Source organism: Macaca nemestrina, chromosome 1 (assembly GCF_043159975.1).
Source record: "Macaca nemestrina isolate mMacNem1 chromosome 1, mMacNem.hap1, whole genome shotgun sequence".
In the NCBI taxonomy this organism is placed as follows: domain Eukaryota; kingdom Metazoa; phylum Chordata; class Mammalia; order Primates; family Cercopithecidae; genus Macaca; species Macaca nemestrina.
Window position 1 is genome coordinate 200,869,290 of NC_092125.1, and position 14,018 is coordinate 200,883,307.

At 48.6% G+C, this 14,018-nt stretch overlaps 1 protein-coding gene across 10 annotated transcripts in view; it reads right to left on the reverse strand.

The window, feature by feature from the left end:
• The window catches only part of LOC105494663 (antizyme inhibitor 2), a 42,286-nt gene extending 31,525 nt beyond the window's left edge, over positions 1 to 10,761 (reverse strand). For 4 of the 10 annotated variants that reach the window (XR_011623424.1, XM_011763303.3, XM_011763300.3 and 1 more), the window contains exons 1-4: positions 10,628 to 10,761; positions 10,414 to 10,534; positions 9,548 to 9,724; positions 7,762 to 7,935 (exon numbers count right to left, since the gene is read on the reverse strand). Coding sequence is in view for 5 of the 10 variants with exons in the window: in XM_011763303.3 (XP_011761605.2) it covers positions 7,762 to 7,935; positions 9,548 to 9,652 (279 nt within the window). In the remaining 5 variants the exon portion in view is untranslated. The other 6 variants (XM_011763301.2, XM_024796871.2, XM_071096552.1 and 3 more) reach the window with 6 other exon arrangements.
• Between the last annotated feature and the right edge of the window lie 3,257 nt (positions 10,762 to 14,018).

Consider the following 14,018-nt stretch of genomic DNA (forward strand, 5'->3'; position numbering starts at 1 on the left):
GGGCTGCCATGTACAGCCATGCAGGTGGTGCACTGCACAATCCTGGGGGATGGGCGGTCCCATTCAGAATGAATACAGAGTAGATTTGTATATTTATTACAACTTCCTGGCAGTAAAGCATCTCACTCTAAGAAAATCAGTATATTTATTATAACGATTAAGTGTCTTAAGGGTACGTTTTCTAATTTTCACAAAGGCGTTATATGGACTCATGGTAGCCCTGACAACAGGCTTCTGACACATTTTTCTGGCAAATTTAAATGTTTAAATATTACTTGGAAAACAGTATGGAGGTTCCTCAAAAAAACCTAAAAATAGGACAGGGCACAGTGGCTCACGCCTGTAACCCCAACACTTTGAGAGGCCAAGGCGGGCAGATCACTAGAGGCCAGGAGCTTGAGACCAGTCTGGGAAACATGGTGAAACCCCATCTCTACTAAAAATACAAAAAATCAGCCAGGCATGGTAGTGCATGCCTGTAGTTCCAGCTACTCAGGAGGCTGAGGCAGGAGAATCACTTGAACCCAGCAGGTGGAGGCTGGAGTGAGCCGAGATTGCGCCACTGCACTCTAGCCTGGGTGACAGAGCCAGACTCCATCTCAAAAAATAGAATTACCAACTACCGTATGATCCAGCAATCCAGTACTGGTTATACATCCAAAGGAAAGGAAATCAATGTGTAGAGGAGATATCTACACTCCCATGTTCAGTGCAGCATTATCCAAAATCGCCAAGATATGCAAGCCACCTAAGTGTCCATCACAGATGAACAGATAAAGAAAATGTGATCCACATACACAATGGAATATTATTCAACCTTAAAAACGCAGGAAATCCTGTCATTCACAGCAATATGGATGAGCCTGAAGGACATCATGTTAAGTGAAATAAGCCAGGCACAGAAAGACAAACATGCATGACCTCACTTATATGTGGAATCTAAAAATGTCAAACTCAGAGAAGCAGCCTAGAATGGTAGTTGGGGTCGATGGCTGGGGTCGATGGCGAAGGGGCAGTGGGAAGAAGTTGGTCAAAGGATACAAAGTTTTAGTCAGGAAAATTAAGCTCAAGAGATCTAATGTAGCCGGGCGCGGTGGCTCAAGCCTGTAATCCCAGCACTTTGGGAGGCCGAGACGGGCGGATCACGAGGTCAGGAGATCGAGACCATCCTGGCTAACACAGTGAAACCCCGTCTCTACTAAAAAATACAAAAAAAACTAGCCGGGCGAGGTGGCGGGCGCCTGTAGTCCCAACTACTTGGGAGGCTGAGGCAGGAGAATGGCGTGAACCCGGGAGGCGGAGCTTGCAGTGAGCTGAGATCCGGCCACTGCACTCCAGCCCGGGCGGCAGAGACTCCGTCTCAAAAAAAAAAAAAAAAAAAAGAGATCTAATGTGCATCGTGGTGACTATAGTTAATAACAACATATGGTACACTTGGAAATTGCTAAGAGAATAGACCTTAGGGGTTCTCCCCACCAAAAAAAGGTAAGTATGTGAGTGAATGCCTAATTAGCTTGTTAACCATTCCACAACACGTACATATATCAAAACATCATGTTGTACACCATAAATATGTACCATTTTTATTTTTTATTTGTCAACTTAATAAATAATAAATATGTTGCTGGTGTATTAGGAAGTCCACCAGACCAAGGGTCTTTTGGACAGAGATCACCCCACTCCAAAGGCCTACTCTGTGCACAGCCCTGTGCTGAGTGTGCAGGGTGTGCTGGCTCAGCCCTGCTCCTCCTGGGGGCTCCTCCTCATCCCCTTTGCAGAACATGGGTGCACCTGATTGCTGCATTAATGATACGAACAAATGATGATGATGACGATGATGAAGATCATGATGATGATGACAGCAACTGTGTTCATTCAGCACCTGCCACAAGCAGGCCCTGAATTAGATGTTTTACATCGGGTGTTAGCATACTTTTTCTATAAAGAACCAGAGTAAATATTTTAGGCTTCGCGAGCCACACAGTCTCTGTCACAACTTCTCAACTGCCTTTGTAGCACCAGAACAGCCACAGCCAAAGCATAATTGAATGAATGTGGCTGTGAGCCAATAAAACTTCATAAAATCAGGTGGGGGGCTGGATTTGGCCCTCTGTCCATAGTTTGCCAACCCCTACTTTGGATTCACCCTTTTATTCTGTCCTTGGAAAGAACCCATTCAGATGGGTATTAGCTCCAATCTACAGAGAAGGAAACTGATGCTCAGAAAGGCTATGCAGCAAATAGGTGGCAGAATGAATTTTCGAATTCAAGTCTGACTCTCCACGAATAAACAAGAGAAGAGAGAGCCAGTTTTGAAACATGGTGAGAGGCATAAGAGTCATTTTTAGCCATTCTCATTTTGTAATAAGAGTCTAATTTTAATTTAGCAACTTTTCAGCACTAGATATTTATAAGCACTATTTCATTTAATCCCAACGACTATGCTATGAAATATTTACTGGCTACATTTTATGGAGGACGAAATTGAGTTCAGCGAGGTCCACCTGTCTGTGGTGACACAGTCAATCAGTAGCAGAGTGGCACACAAAGGTCAAGCTCCAGAGCTGGGCTTGCTGCCACCACAGCTTGCTTCCCAGGGGCAGATGTGGCCCACCCCGAATCTGAGTGGATGTGGACCTGCGTTTTTGTTCCCTGCCTCACCACATGATGTGAGAGGAAGAAGCAGTGTTAGCACTTTGGGGACCTGTGATTGAGCTTTGATTATAATTCTTTAAATTTTTAAAAATATATATATGTTTTAAATAGAGACAGGGTCTCACTACGTCGCCCAGGCTGGGCAACTCCTGGGCTCAAGCAGTCCTCCTGCCTTGGCCTCCCAAAGTGCTGGGATTACAGGTGTGAGCCACGGCACTCAGCCTAATTATAAATATTTAAATAAGTGTTGTCATTCACTGTAGGCATATCCTGTGCCAGTCACTGCATTAAGTATTTTATATACATTCTCATTTAACCTTACTAATAATCTTATAAGGTAGGGAACAGAGGTTCAGGGAGGTTAAGTGATTTGTCCAAAGTCACACAGCTTTTAAGTGGCACAGATGGGATTCTAACTGTCAGCCCTTAGCACACCAGCTCTTAACCTCACTGCTAGAACGGGAAATGCAACCTCAATGCTGCACTGACGGGTATCTTCTGAGCATCTGTTGAGTTGCCAGGCTCTGTGATAGGTGTTAATAAAACAAGTGGTGACTAAAGCACAGAGGCTTTCTCAGACCATGGAGCTTTCAGGCTGGTGGGGAAGACAGGCATGGCAGTCCCAAATGAGCACCAAATAATGATGGAATTACAAGTGGTTAAGAGCTGGGAAGAAAAAGTATGTGCTGCAAGAGACCTGGGTGTGAGGGGCAAAGGACAACCTCAGGCTCAGATATTTAAACTGAGCCCTGCAGGAGGCCTCAGCCAAGCCAAGAGGGAAGGAAAGAATCTAAGAATGTTTCCAATAGAGGAAGTGGCCTGTGCAGAGGTTCTGAGGCAAGCGGTGCCGAGCACTTCAGCCTGATCAAGGAACAGAGAATGCTGGAGTGGCTCGAGCAGAGCAAGTTAGCACAGTGAGGACAATGAGGTCAGAGGGAGGGGGGCAGAGCTGCCAAGGAAACATGTTTTACCCTGTATATGATGGGAAAGAGTCTAAAGGGTTAGGAAGGGAAATGACATGTCAGATTTGCATTTTAAATACAACGTCTACAATGCCTATCTGGCTACCTGAGGGAGGGCCCAAGGGGATTCTGGAGGAATAGACTGTGATGGTCAGCGGCTATCACCATCGCCCTGGGGGAGATGACAGAGCCAGCTCCAGAAAAGCGGGCAGATGTGTTCTGGAGGCAGGGCTGGCAAGCTGGGTGACAGATTGCACGTGGTGGTGAGGAGGAGGACGTCAGAGGGAACTCCCACACCCAGCAGACTGAGGGGGCCCTTCAGGAGGGGGAAGGGGGACATCAGGAGCGCATTTGAACACGCCAGGTTCCAGGCATCTCCTCGTATCAAGTCAACTGGATATATAGGTCTGAGCTGGAGATTAAAATGTGGGAAGCAGTGGCATATTGATGGTATTTAAAGCCATGGGAGGAGATAACCCTTCTTCTTCTGAGAAGAAGGAGGGTTTACAAGACAGGGAGGTCTAAGAATTCAGAAGAATGCTACCATTTAGAGAGTGGCAGAAGACGAGGAGAGATGGTGCCCAGGACCTGCAGAGGTGAGGATGGAGAACGTTTCCAGGGGATGAAGAACAATATGCAGATTAGAAAGCTATTCCTGTAAATGCAAATCTTGTCTCACAGCTTGTGTCTGGATGGGAAGGAGCTGTCTCAGCTGTAAGAAGTGCCTGATGAGGTGGGGTCGAAGCCGTGTTCTCTTTCATCTTATACACTTCTGAAGCCTTTAAAAGTAGGACCATATGTTACTGTTGAGTCTTTTTTTTTTTTAAAGAACACCTTGCTGGCCAGGTGCGGTGGCTCACGCCTGTAGTCCCAGCACTTTGGGAGGCCGAGGCAGGTGGATCATGAGGTCAGGAGTTCAAGACCAGCCTGGCCAACATGGTAAAACCCCGTCTCTACTAAAGAAACAAAAAAGTAGCTGGGCGTGGTGGCGGGCACCTGTAATCCCAGCTGCTCGGGAGGCTGAGGCAGGAGAATTGCTTGAACCTGGGAGGCAGAGGTTGCAGTGAGCAAAGATCATGCCACTGCACTCCAGCCTGAGAGACAGAGCAAGACTCCATCTCAAAAAAAAAAAAAAAATACTACATATCCACCAAAACCATGCTGGTGATTATCTATGGAGACATAAAGCTGATGTCCTAGTTTATTTTGGGGTGAATGAATCAATGTGTTATTTGATATGTATTATTAGTTGACAATCCATGTTTAAAGTAAAGTGCTCACTGGATCCTGCGGATCACTGGGGATGTTGGTAAGAGAAAATTCTTTGGAGTAGTGAAAGTGGAGGCTGAGAAGCAATGGCTTAAGGAAGGAGTGCTGAAGGAAAGAAAAAATGGGGGCGGACAGGTGACTGCAGACAACTCGGTCGAGTTTGGTCACCAAAAGAGAGCAACGGATTGGGCTGGAAGAGGATGTGGTGTCCAGCAAAGCCTTTTTAAGATGGGAAGATACTGAGGGAGACAGAAAGAGAGGGCAAGGGATGGGGGCAGGGAAGATGACACAGTGGTCCTCGGGCAGGTGGCATAGGTAGACCAGAGTCCCTGAGCAAGCCGTGGCCCCGGCACCTGTCCAATGCGTGCCTGTCTGAACATCCAGCCCTAGCTCATGCCAGGCCCTTGGTCAGTGTCCACTAAGGCACAACGCTGTTAAGCATGGCCACCTGCTATGGCCGACCAGAAGAGGGCAGCCTTGGCCTTCCAAGAAAAGCTGTTAAGTCCAGGAGCCACCTCTCCAGAAGTGCACCAAAAGGTCTGCGTGATCCCATCGCAGGGAGGGGGCTTAGGTCTCTCCTTGCCCCTGCAGTTGGCTGAGGGCATCCATCGCTGGCTGAATCCCAGCTCAACTATCCTCTCCTTAGCGACCTTGGAAAAGACAGAGTCCAAGGCAACTCAGCAGGACTCAAGCTGCCACCACCCTGGTACGGAACCTCCATCTCTCATTTCCTTATACGTTAAATGTGTCCTCACCAGGCTACGGTCAGAATCCCCATTAAAAAAATAATAATTACCTCACAGGGCTGTTGCGAGAGTAAAATGAGATCATGTACAGAAAACAGTTGGCAAAGTGCCTGACACAACAGACGCACTCAGCAAAGGGCAGATGCTTCTCCAGTCCCTGTTGTCATCAAGGTCTCCCTGAGCCTTAACACTCCACTCTGCCCTTTCTTCTAGAGAACTGAGCCCCTCCCCCTGGGGTTCCTGAAGCAGAAAACTAGGCAGTGGGGTTTGGTCCTGTTGTTCACCCTAGACCTCAGGGACTGAAAGGATCCTGCTCCTTCTCATCCCACGTGGAGGCCCAGGGCACTGTAGGAAGAAATGGGATGCGTGGATGTCCTGGCTCTGCTACCCACAGACGGCTGGCCCCACAGTTTCCTCAACTGTAGAACAGCCGTCTCTCCCGCTGTGTGCCTCACAGAGCTTCATGGAAGACATGCACAAAACGAGGTGTGCAGAGCTTGAACTAAACCAAAGACAAGGGGAAGCACCTCATCTACCATGAAAGGCGTTAACATTCGGTCCCTGATACAGGTTAACCTGCTCGTTCTAACCATCCCAGCCAAATGCACACCTCTCCCCAACCTGGAGTCGCTCCAGCCCTGTCATCCTGCCCAGGACTCCAGGAGTCCTTTCTAGAACTCTTCTCACAACATCCAGCCATATTAGGCAACCATTACTAACCACCAAGAAAATGGTGCTAAGGACACTATCACAAACCAGTGCCCACTGGACTTGCTCCCACCTCAGGGCCTCTGCGCTTGCTGTTCCTGCTGCCTGAAATGCCCTTTCCCTGGTTATCCACCTGGCTTGATCCGTTGGCTCTTTTGGGTCTGTATTCAAGTCTCAGTGAACCCTTCCCTGGTCAAACTATCTAAAAGTACAATCCTCTCTCCCAATATTCCTTACTTCCCTTTCCTGCTTTCTCTCTACAGCGTTTTCCATCTAAAATACTACATATTTTCATTATTTAATCTGTTTTTTTTTGTAAACAAGCTCCATGAAGGAAGGGCTTTTGTTGTTTTATTTTGCTCACTGCCAAATCCCCACCTAGAATAGCACTTGGCCTCAGAGGAAATGCCCAATTAATATTTGCTGAATTAATAAATGAGATACTTTCAAAGCTCTACTTAGTTGAAACTTTATAGCTTAAAGGCTCTTATCTAGCAAGGACAGAATGGAAATAAACTAAGCATTCAACTCAAGGACAGCAGTCTATCAATTCTGTATTGCTAGCCCTGCCTAGCACAGTGACTACCACATTATAGGAGTTCAGTGGATACTGAACGACAGTAGATAAGCAAAGTTAATCTAAAGTGGCCATGCACGGTGGCTCACGCCTGTAAACCCAGCACTTTGGGAGGCCGAGGCGGGGGGATCACCTGAGGTCAGGAGTTTGAGATCAGCCTGGCCAACATGCTGAAAGCCAGTCTCTACTGAAAATACCAAAAAATTAGCCGTGTGTGGTGGTGCATGCCTGTAATCCCAGCTACTTGGGAGGCTGAGGGCAGGAGAATTGCTTGAACTCGGGAGGTGAAGGTTGCAGTGAGCCAAGATGGCACCACTGCACTCCAACCTGGGTGACAGCAAGACTCCGTCTCAAAAAATGAAAAAAATAAATCTAAAGAGAGCAGGAGGGAATGAAGACAATGGCAGAAATCAAATTAGAAAGACAGAATTGGTGGCAACAACAAAACTACAAGGACTAGTTAAGAAAATGCACCATCACACATTATTATGATTATAAAAGGAAAAAGAAAAGAAACCAACAATATGGAGATATGTTGGTTTTGTTTTAATTAGAAGAACATCATGTATAGCTCTGTGCCAAACAAATTTGCAAATCTCCATTAAAAAGATGAGCTTTCTACCAGGGACGCAGAAGATTCCAATCTGGAACTTCAAGGCTGACAAATTCCATGCTCGTTTCTCCCTCCCTCATCCCTTGAGACCCCTCCTGAGTGGGTGGTCTTCCCAGAGGGCAAGGACCAACTGCAGGTACCTCTTGCTCCCCAGAGCCCACCTGCACTAGCCTGGCCATGTGTGTGTTGAGTGGGCATGGAGGGTCAGTGCACCGTGGGGGCGGGGCTCACCTTGTTGGCACAGCTGAAGCCCAGCCCCAGCTGGGCCAGAACCTTCAGCACACCTGGGCTGCTGTTGCACTTGACAGCGTAAAAGGGCCGGACTCGTGGCAGGCACTTCAGAAAGCAAAAGTGCTTCCTCACTATGGCACCCAGGTCAGCCACGAAGAAGGCAGCGACCTCGTCCTGAATGACAAGAAGTGGATGAATATGAGACCCCATCCAGCTCCCATCCTGTGCATGCCATCCATGATCCTTCCAAGTACCTGACCCAGGTTCAGTTCTGGCCACAGAGCTACCCTGCTGTAAAGTGTTCTGGGCCTCCCCAAGCCTACACGACAGAAGGCAAACTCCTCAGTCTGGCATTCAAGGCTCTGTGATCTAGCCCCAACCCCTCCCCTCAATGCGGCTAAAACTCCAGCTGTAGGTTGGATCATTTTCCCACGTTCAAACCTTTGTTCCCACCATGACCTCTGCAGAATACCATTCCCACTCCTGTGTCTGGCAAAATCCTTAAAGTTTCACTCAAATGCCACCTTCCCCAAACCAATAAGGCAACTCTGCTTTTAGATGCTCCCACAGCATTTGCACGTGCTTCCAAGGTATCAGAACTGCATATGCATCCATCCATTCTAGAAAAGGGTAAATTCCCTAAAGGCAGAAGCTGTGACCTACAGCTCATTGCCTTCCAAACACAGGTGTTCGATGAAGCCTTAAGCTCATCCCACTGACACTGCAACCAATGCCTATGGACAACTGTTCATTGCAGATGTGCTAAAGGCCAAACATGTATGAGGCTGTGGGTGAGACCACATTACTTAAATGTGGAAGGGACCCTTCCAGAGTTCCTTCCCTGAGACTCAGTTTCCCTTTCATGCAACACTTTTTTACTCATGCCCAGTTGGTGCCAAACATTATGCTAAGAGACAGAGATGACCAAACAGTACTGTTGCTCTGAAGGAGCTTGGGTCTGGAAGAAAAGGAACCCCTTAAGTACTTACGAGTCCACTCAGTAGATGTTAGATGGCAGTTTCTACAAGGTGCAGTGCGGGGGCATGGAGAAAGAAAATACAAAATCTGCCTGGGGCGATCAGGAAAAGGCAACACTGATGAGAAGCAAGGAATGACTAGAAAGGGCTAAAGAGGGGAAAGGCCGAGAGAAGGATGCTACAGGCAGAAGGAATAGCCTGGGCAAAGGCATGGTAATAGGGCACACGGCATCATTGGGAAATGCAAAATTAGTCGTTCAGCTTGAAGGAGCATAATATATACTGTGGGGAAAACTGGGAGTGGGGAAAACTGGGAATGGGGCTATGGAGGCAGGGAAGCTCTGACTTGATCCTGTAGGCAGTGGGGAAATGCCAAATTCTGATATTGAACAGGACTATGATACATTTGGAGGGGGTGGCATGAGACAGGGAGGAGATCAGGGGGCCTTTGGAGAGAGGAAGACTAAGCTAGAAAATGAGGTTCCACATAAGCACATTGGAGGGTTATTTAAGGAGGCAGAATTCACAGGGCTTGGTAATGCCTAGATGTGGGCGGTGAGGGAGAGGGGGCAGCAGGACAGGAATCGCCGGTTTCTGACCTTGGAGGACTGGGTAGAAAGGCAACATAGGAGGGGAGGTTTGGGGGCAAGGACCAAGAATTGGGGATAAATTGAGCCCCTCTCTTGCAAATAGCAAGGATTGCGTACCAAATAAGTGAAAGGATAAGATGAGGGCCCTAGGGACCCTTCCTGAGAAGGCAGCTGATCTGTACAGGGGACGGGGACCCACCCCCATTCCCAGCCCCTCACCGTGGTGGCCTCTGAGGCCCCCAGAGTGAGTTCCTTCAGCAGGTCTCGGGTACTGAAGCCCTCCTCCACCATCACAAAGTCCGATTCACTCAGGTAGCCAGCCATGCCTTGCAGGAGGAGCTGACGGGCTGGATGGAGCCGCTGCTGCAGCCGCCGCCTTAGAAAGTATGCAACACACTGCGGGGCGGGGGGAGATGAAGGGAACGGCTGGGGGGCCAGCTCCGCTGCCCCACTCACCTCCCCAGGCCAGGGAACCCAACCCCGTCACAACCCGCCCCCAGCACAAGCCCGGGGTTCATTAGGCAAGGGTGGAGAAAATAAAGAATCCCGGATTTCAAACGGAGACAAGGCACTGTATGTCCAAATGTCACTGCCTCTCCGAGTCAGTTGCCCCACCAGTAAAATGGATGAATTGTTTTGGAGAGCCTTCTCAGTTCTGAAATTCTGGATTTCAGGAAACAGTGAAAGAGAGATGGAACAGAAAATCTGAGAAACTTGGGTGGGGAAGTTTCCAGGGCGCCCCCAGTCTTGACCACGCCCACCCAGAGGGTAGCCGGTGGCCACGCCAAGGAGTCTCAGCCTGAGAGTAAGAGCTTAAGTTCGAGTCCGCTTTCTACTGCTTGACCTCGGGTACCCTCTGACCCTCTTCGGAGCCTCACTTTCCCCAACTGTAAATGGGGGCTGGACTGATTCTGACATGCTAGAATTCTAGGCGTGCCTGGGGGCGCCACGTGGTGGGTGGGGGCCGCAAGCTCCTGGGACTGAACGGAAGGCCAAGGTTTTTTCTGTCCGAGTGACTCCTACCGCGTGCAGTGACTCCTACCGAGTGCAGGGCCGAGGTCCCCCCATCCCCCAGGGCCCCTTACCAAGCTCCGTCCTCCTTCGCGGGGGCCAGAGCCAGGCGCGCTGCTAGGGGGGGTCGCCGGTGACCTCGGAACTTGTGCAACACCCCGAGGAGGAGTGGCAGTTGCGGAGCCGAGGCCCCTGCTGACAGGAGGCAGAAGGGGCCGGGGGGCAGGTCAGCACCAGAGCGGAGGGCGTCCGCTCCCCGAGGCTCCCCAGGCCACTTTCCGCACTCGCCTTAAAACGCATTTACACGGCTTCGGCCCATAAGTCTCCCCAGCGAGTGAATCGGCTCCTCGGCGCCTCCGCTCTCTCGCTCCCCCGGGATCGGGTCCCGCGGCCTGCGCCCTGCCCGCCCAGCAGCCACCGACCCCCACGCCCAGCCTTCCGCCCGCAGCGCGCTTATATAACCCCAGCCAGGCCCCGCCCATGGCGCCGAGGCCCTGCCTCCGCTTGGCCGTAGCCCTGGCAACCGGGTGCCGCCATCCCATTGGTCGATTCCGACATAAAGCCCTCAGCTCTGCCCGCCCGTGCCGCAGTCTTCTCCCTCGGAGACCTGGCGGTGACTAACCCTCGCTGGGAAATCGGAACTACAGGGCGCAGCCACACGGGTGGGACACTTACACCCTTGCATCTTAGGTCTTAAAGAGTGAGCGGGACCGGGAAGCCTTTTCTGCGTCTGCCTCAACTTACTTCGTGGTACCGCTCTTGTCTGCCGCAGGAACTGCTCACTCATCTCTCGAAACCCGGTTCAAATGACATGTCCTTGTATTACTTTTGTAATAAAATTCTTTTTATTTAATTGTCTCTTCCAGGCATCTTCCCGACTCCAACTCAAAAGGCATCTAAAATGTCTTCAGAGAACCTTTTTGTGACTTTCCCAGTTCAAGGCAATCCCTCCCTTTATCACATCCTCTGAACCCGGCAAACTCTTACTCGCCTCTCAAGATAAATGTGTCTCCTTCTTCAAGAAGCTTTCCCGGACTTCCTCAACTCAAAGCATTTATTTTATACCGGCAAGTTGCTGCTCACCCATCAAAGTCCTGTATAATGTCACCTCTGTTGAACCTTCCATGACCTGCCTGGCCCCAAGGAACACAGCACTTAGTCTGTCTGGACCCCTCACTCATTTAGTTCTTGTTACCCATAGTGTGAGATTCGTGTTGCTATTTTACACTTCTTGGTTGGTTACACTTTGCACCTAGTTTGTGATTTCCCAAGGGCAAGGACTGAATACCCTACTCAAGTGCCTGGAGCATGGCATAGACAAGAGTGCTGAAGAAGATTCAATAGCTGTGTTACTCAAAAGCTGACTCAAAAGTTCATCTGGAAAAGTAAGCATACAAGAAGAGTCAGGACATTCTTGGAAAATAAAAAAAAAAAAAGGGCTTCCTTTATCATATCAAAAATTTTTAAATAATGCTGTAGTCCTTTTTTTTTTTTTTTTTTTTTTTTGAGATGGAGTTTCACTCTTTTTGCCCAGGCTGGAGTGCAATGGTGTGACCTCAGCTCACTGCAAACTCTGCCTCCTGGGTTCGACCGATTCTCCTGCCTCAGCCTCCCAAGTAACTGGGATTATAGGCGCATGCCACCAAACCCAGCTAATTTTGTATTTTTAATAGAGATGGGGTTTCGCCATGTTGGCCAGGGTGGTCTTGAACTCCTGACCTCCAGTAATCTACCCGTCTCGGCCTCCCAAAGTGCTGGGATTATAGGCGTGAGCCACCGCGCCCGGCCAAAACTACAGTCTTTAAAACAGTATGGTGCTGGAGCAGGAAGAGACAATGGTAAAACAACAGAGTCTACAGCAGTCCTGTATACATTGGAGATTGGTACACAATGAAGGCAGCATTTCAAATCAATGAAGCCAAAGGGGTTTTGGTCTACCGTGTCTGCATGTCCCCTGCTAGGCTATGGGCTTTTTTTTTTTTTCTCTTTTGAGACAAGGTTTGGCTGTGTCACCCAGGCTGGAGTGCAGTTACATGACCTCAGCTCACTGAAACCTCCACCTCTCAGGCTCAAGTGATCCTCCAACCTCAGCCTCCCAAGTAGCTGGGACTACAGGTGCATGCCACCATGCCATGCTGATTTTTGTATTTTTTGTAGAGACAGGGTTTCACCATGTTGCCCAGGTTGGTTTCAAACTCCTGAGCTCTAGCAATCTGCCTGCCTCAGCCTCCCGAAGTGCTGGGATTACAGGCGTGAGCCACTGTGCCCAGTGACTTTCTTTTTAATCAGTGGCACTTCTTGTCCTGCCTTAGTGTCTCCCTAGGACACTCTGCACAACCTAGTTAGAACATGCTTAGTACACCGATGGTGCAGGGCAGGGACCAGAGGCAGGGAGAGCCATTTTCTGCTGCCTACCCAGCTGGGACATATAATGGCTGGGTGTCCTTGGCTGAGTCACCCTAATTGGATCTGGGTCACTTCTGCCTGGCTTGATTTCCCCCTGTGAACTGAGAGGTTTCAGACTGATTTCTCTGGGCCCTTCTGCCTGGAACCTTCTTGTTTTCTATGCATAGGAGCAGCATTTCAGGAGGCAGCTTTATAGGACAGTCATTTGTAGGCCCTTTCTTTGAGATTAGTAGTCATTTGCAACACAGTATGAGCACAAGTATCTACCAATCAGGAAGGGTAGATTAGGATGGCCATGGCAGAAACCTTTAAAGATTAGACTGAGAGGAGAGGAGCACCTGAATAACTTTGGCTCTACTTTTAGTTTAATCATTCTTTGAGCTGGCTGCATATGGATGTCATGGTCTGGGTCTGCCCTACCGGCTTTTTTCATCACCTAGTAGGCACATAATAGGTACATTCAATATGTTTACTGAATGAATCAATAGAGGTAAGAAGAAACGAACCAGAATCCAGTCTGTCCATTTGGAGTCTATCAAGGGTAAGTAATCAGAGCAGAAAAATCTGCACCCTGGACTGAGTACAGATAGGCTGTGGCTTTTTCTTTTTTCCCTGATTGTTGTGTGATGTCACTGAAACTCCATGACAACCCTATGTCATAGGAGCCACATTTGTTCTCATTTTACAAATGAGGAATATAAAGCTCAGAAAAGTTCAGTAACTTGCTCAGGATCACACAGCAAGTAAGGGTAAAGACTAGATTTAAATACAAGCCAATCCTGACCTTTAACCTTTATGCTTGACTGCCAGTCAGTGGCTGAGAATTCTGGCCCCAGCTCAGCAAAAGTTACACACTCATCCTGCCAACTTCCAACCCAAAGGCCGGTAGCTTCTCTTCTGCTTGTCTCTCATGCTACCTCTGTCTTAGCATCTATGATTGCTGTGCTGAGCCTTCAAGAACATGGAGCAGAAGCAGGATAAAAATCTTCTGATCTCTAGTCAGAATCATGTTAGCCAAGTCAATCTATCCTTCATAAACCAAGAGTAATCATAGTCACAAACGTTGCAATAATAAAAATGCCTTATTAGTACATAAAACTGGAGAGTTTGAAAAATACTTTCCTGTTCATCATTTTATTCAGGCTTCCCAAAATTCCACCAGTATTAATTTCTTAGGGATGCCATAACAAAGTACCAAAAACGAGTAGCTTAAAATAACAGAAATGTACTGTCTCCAGTTATGGAAGCTAGGAGTCTGGAGTCAGGGAGTTGG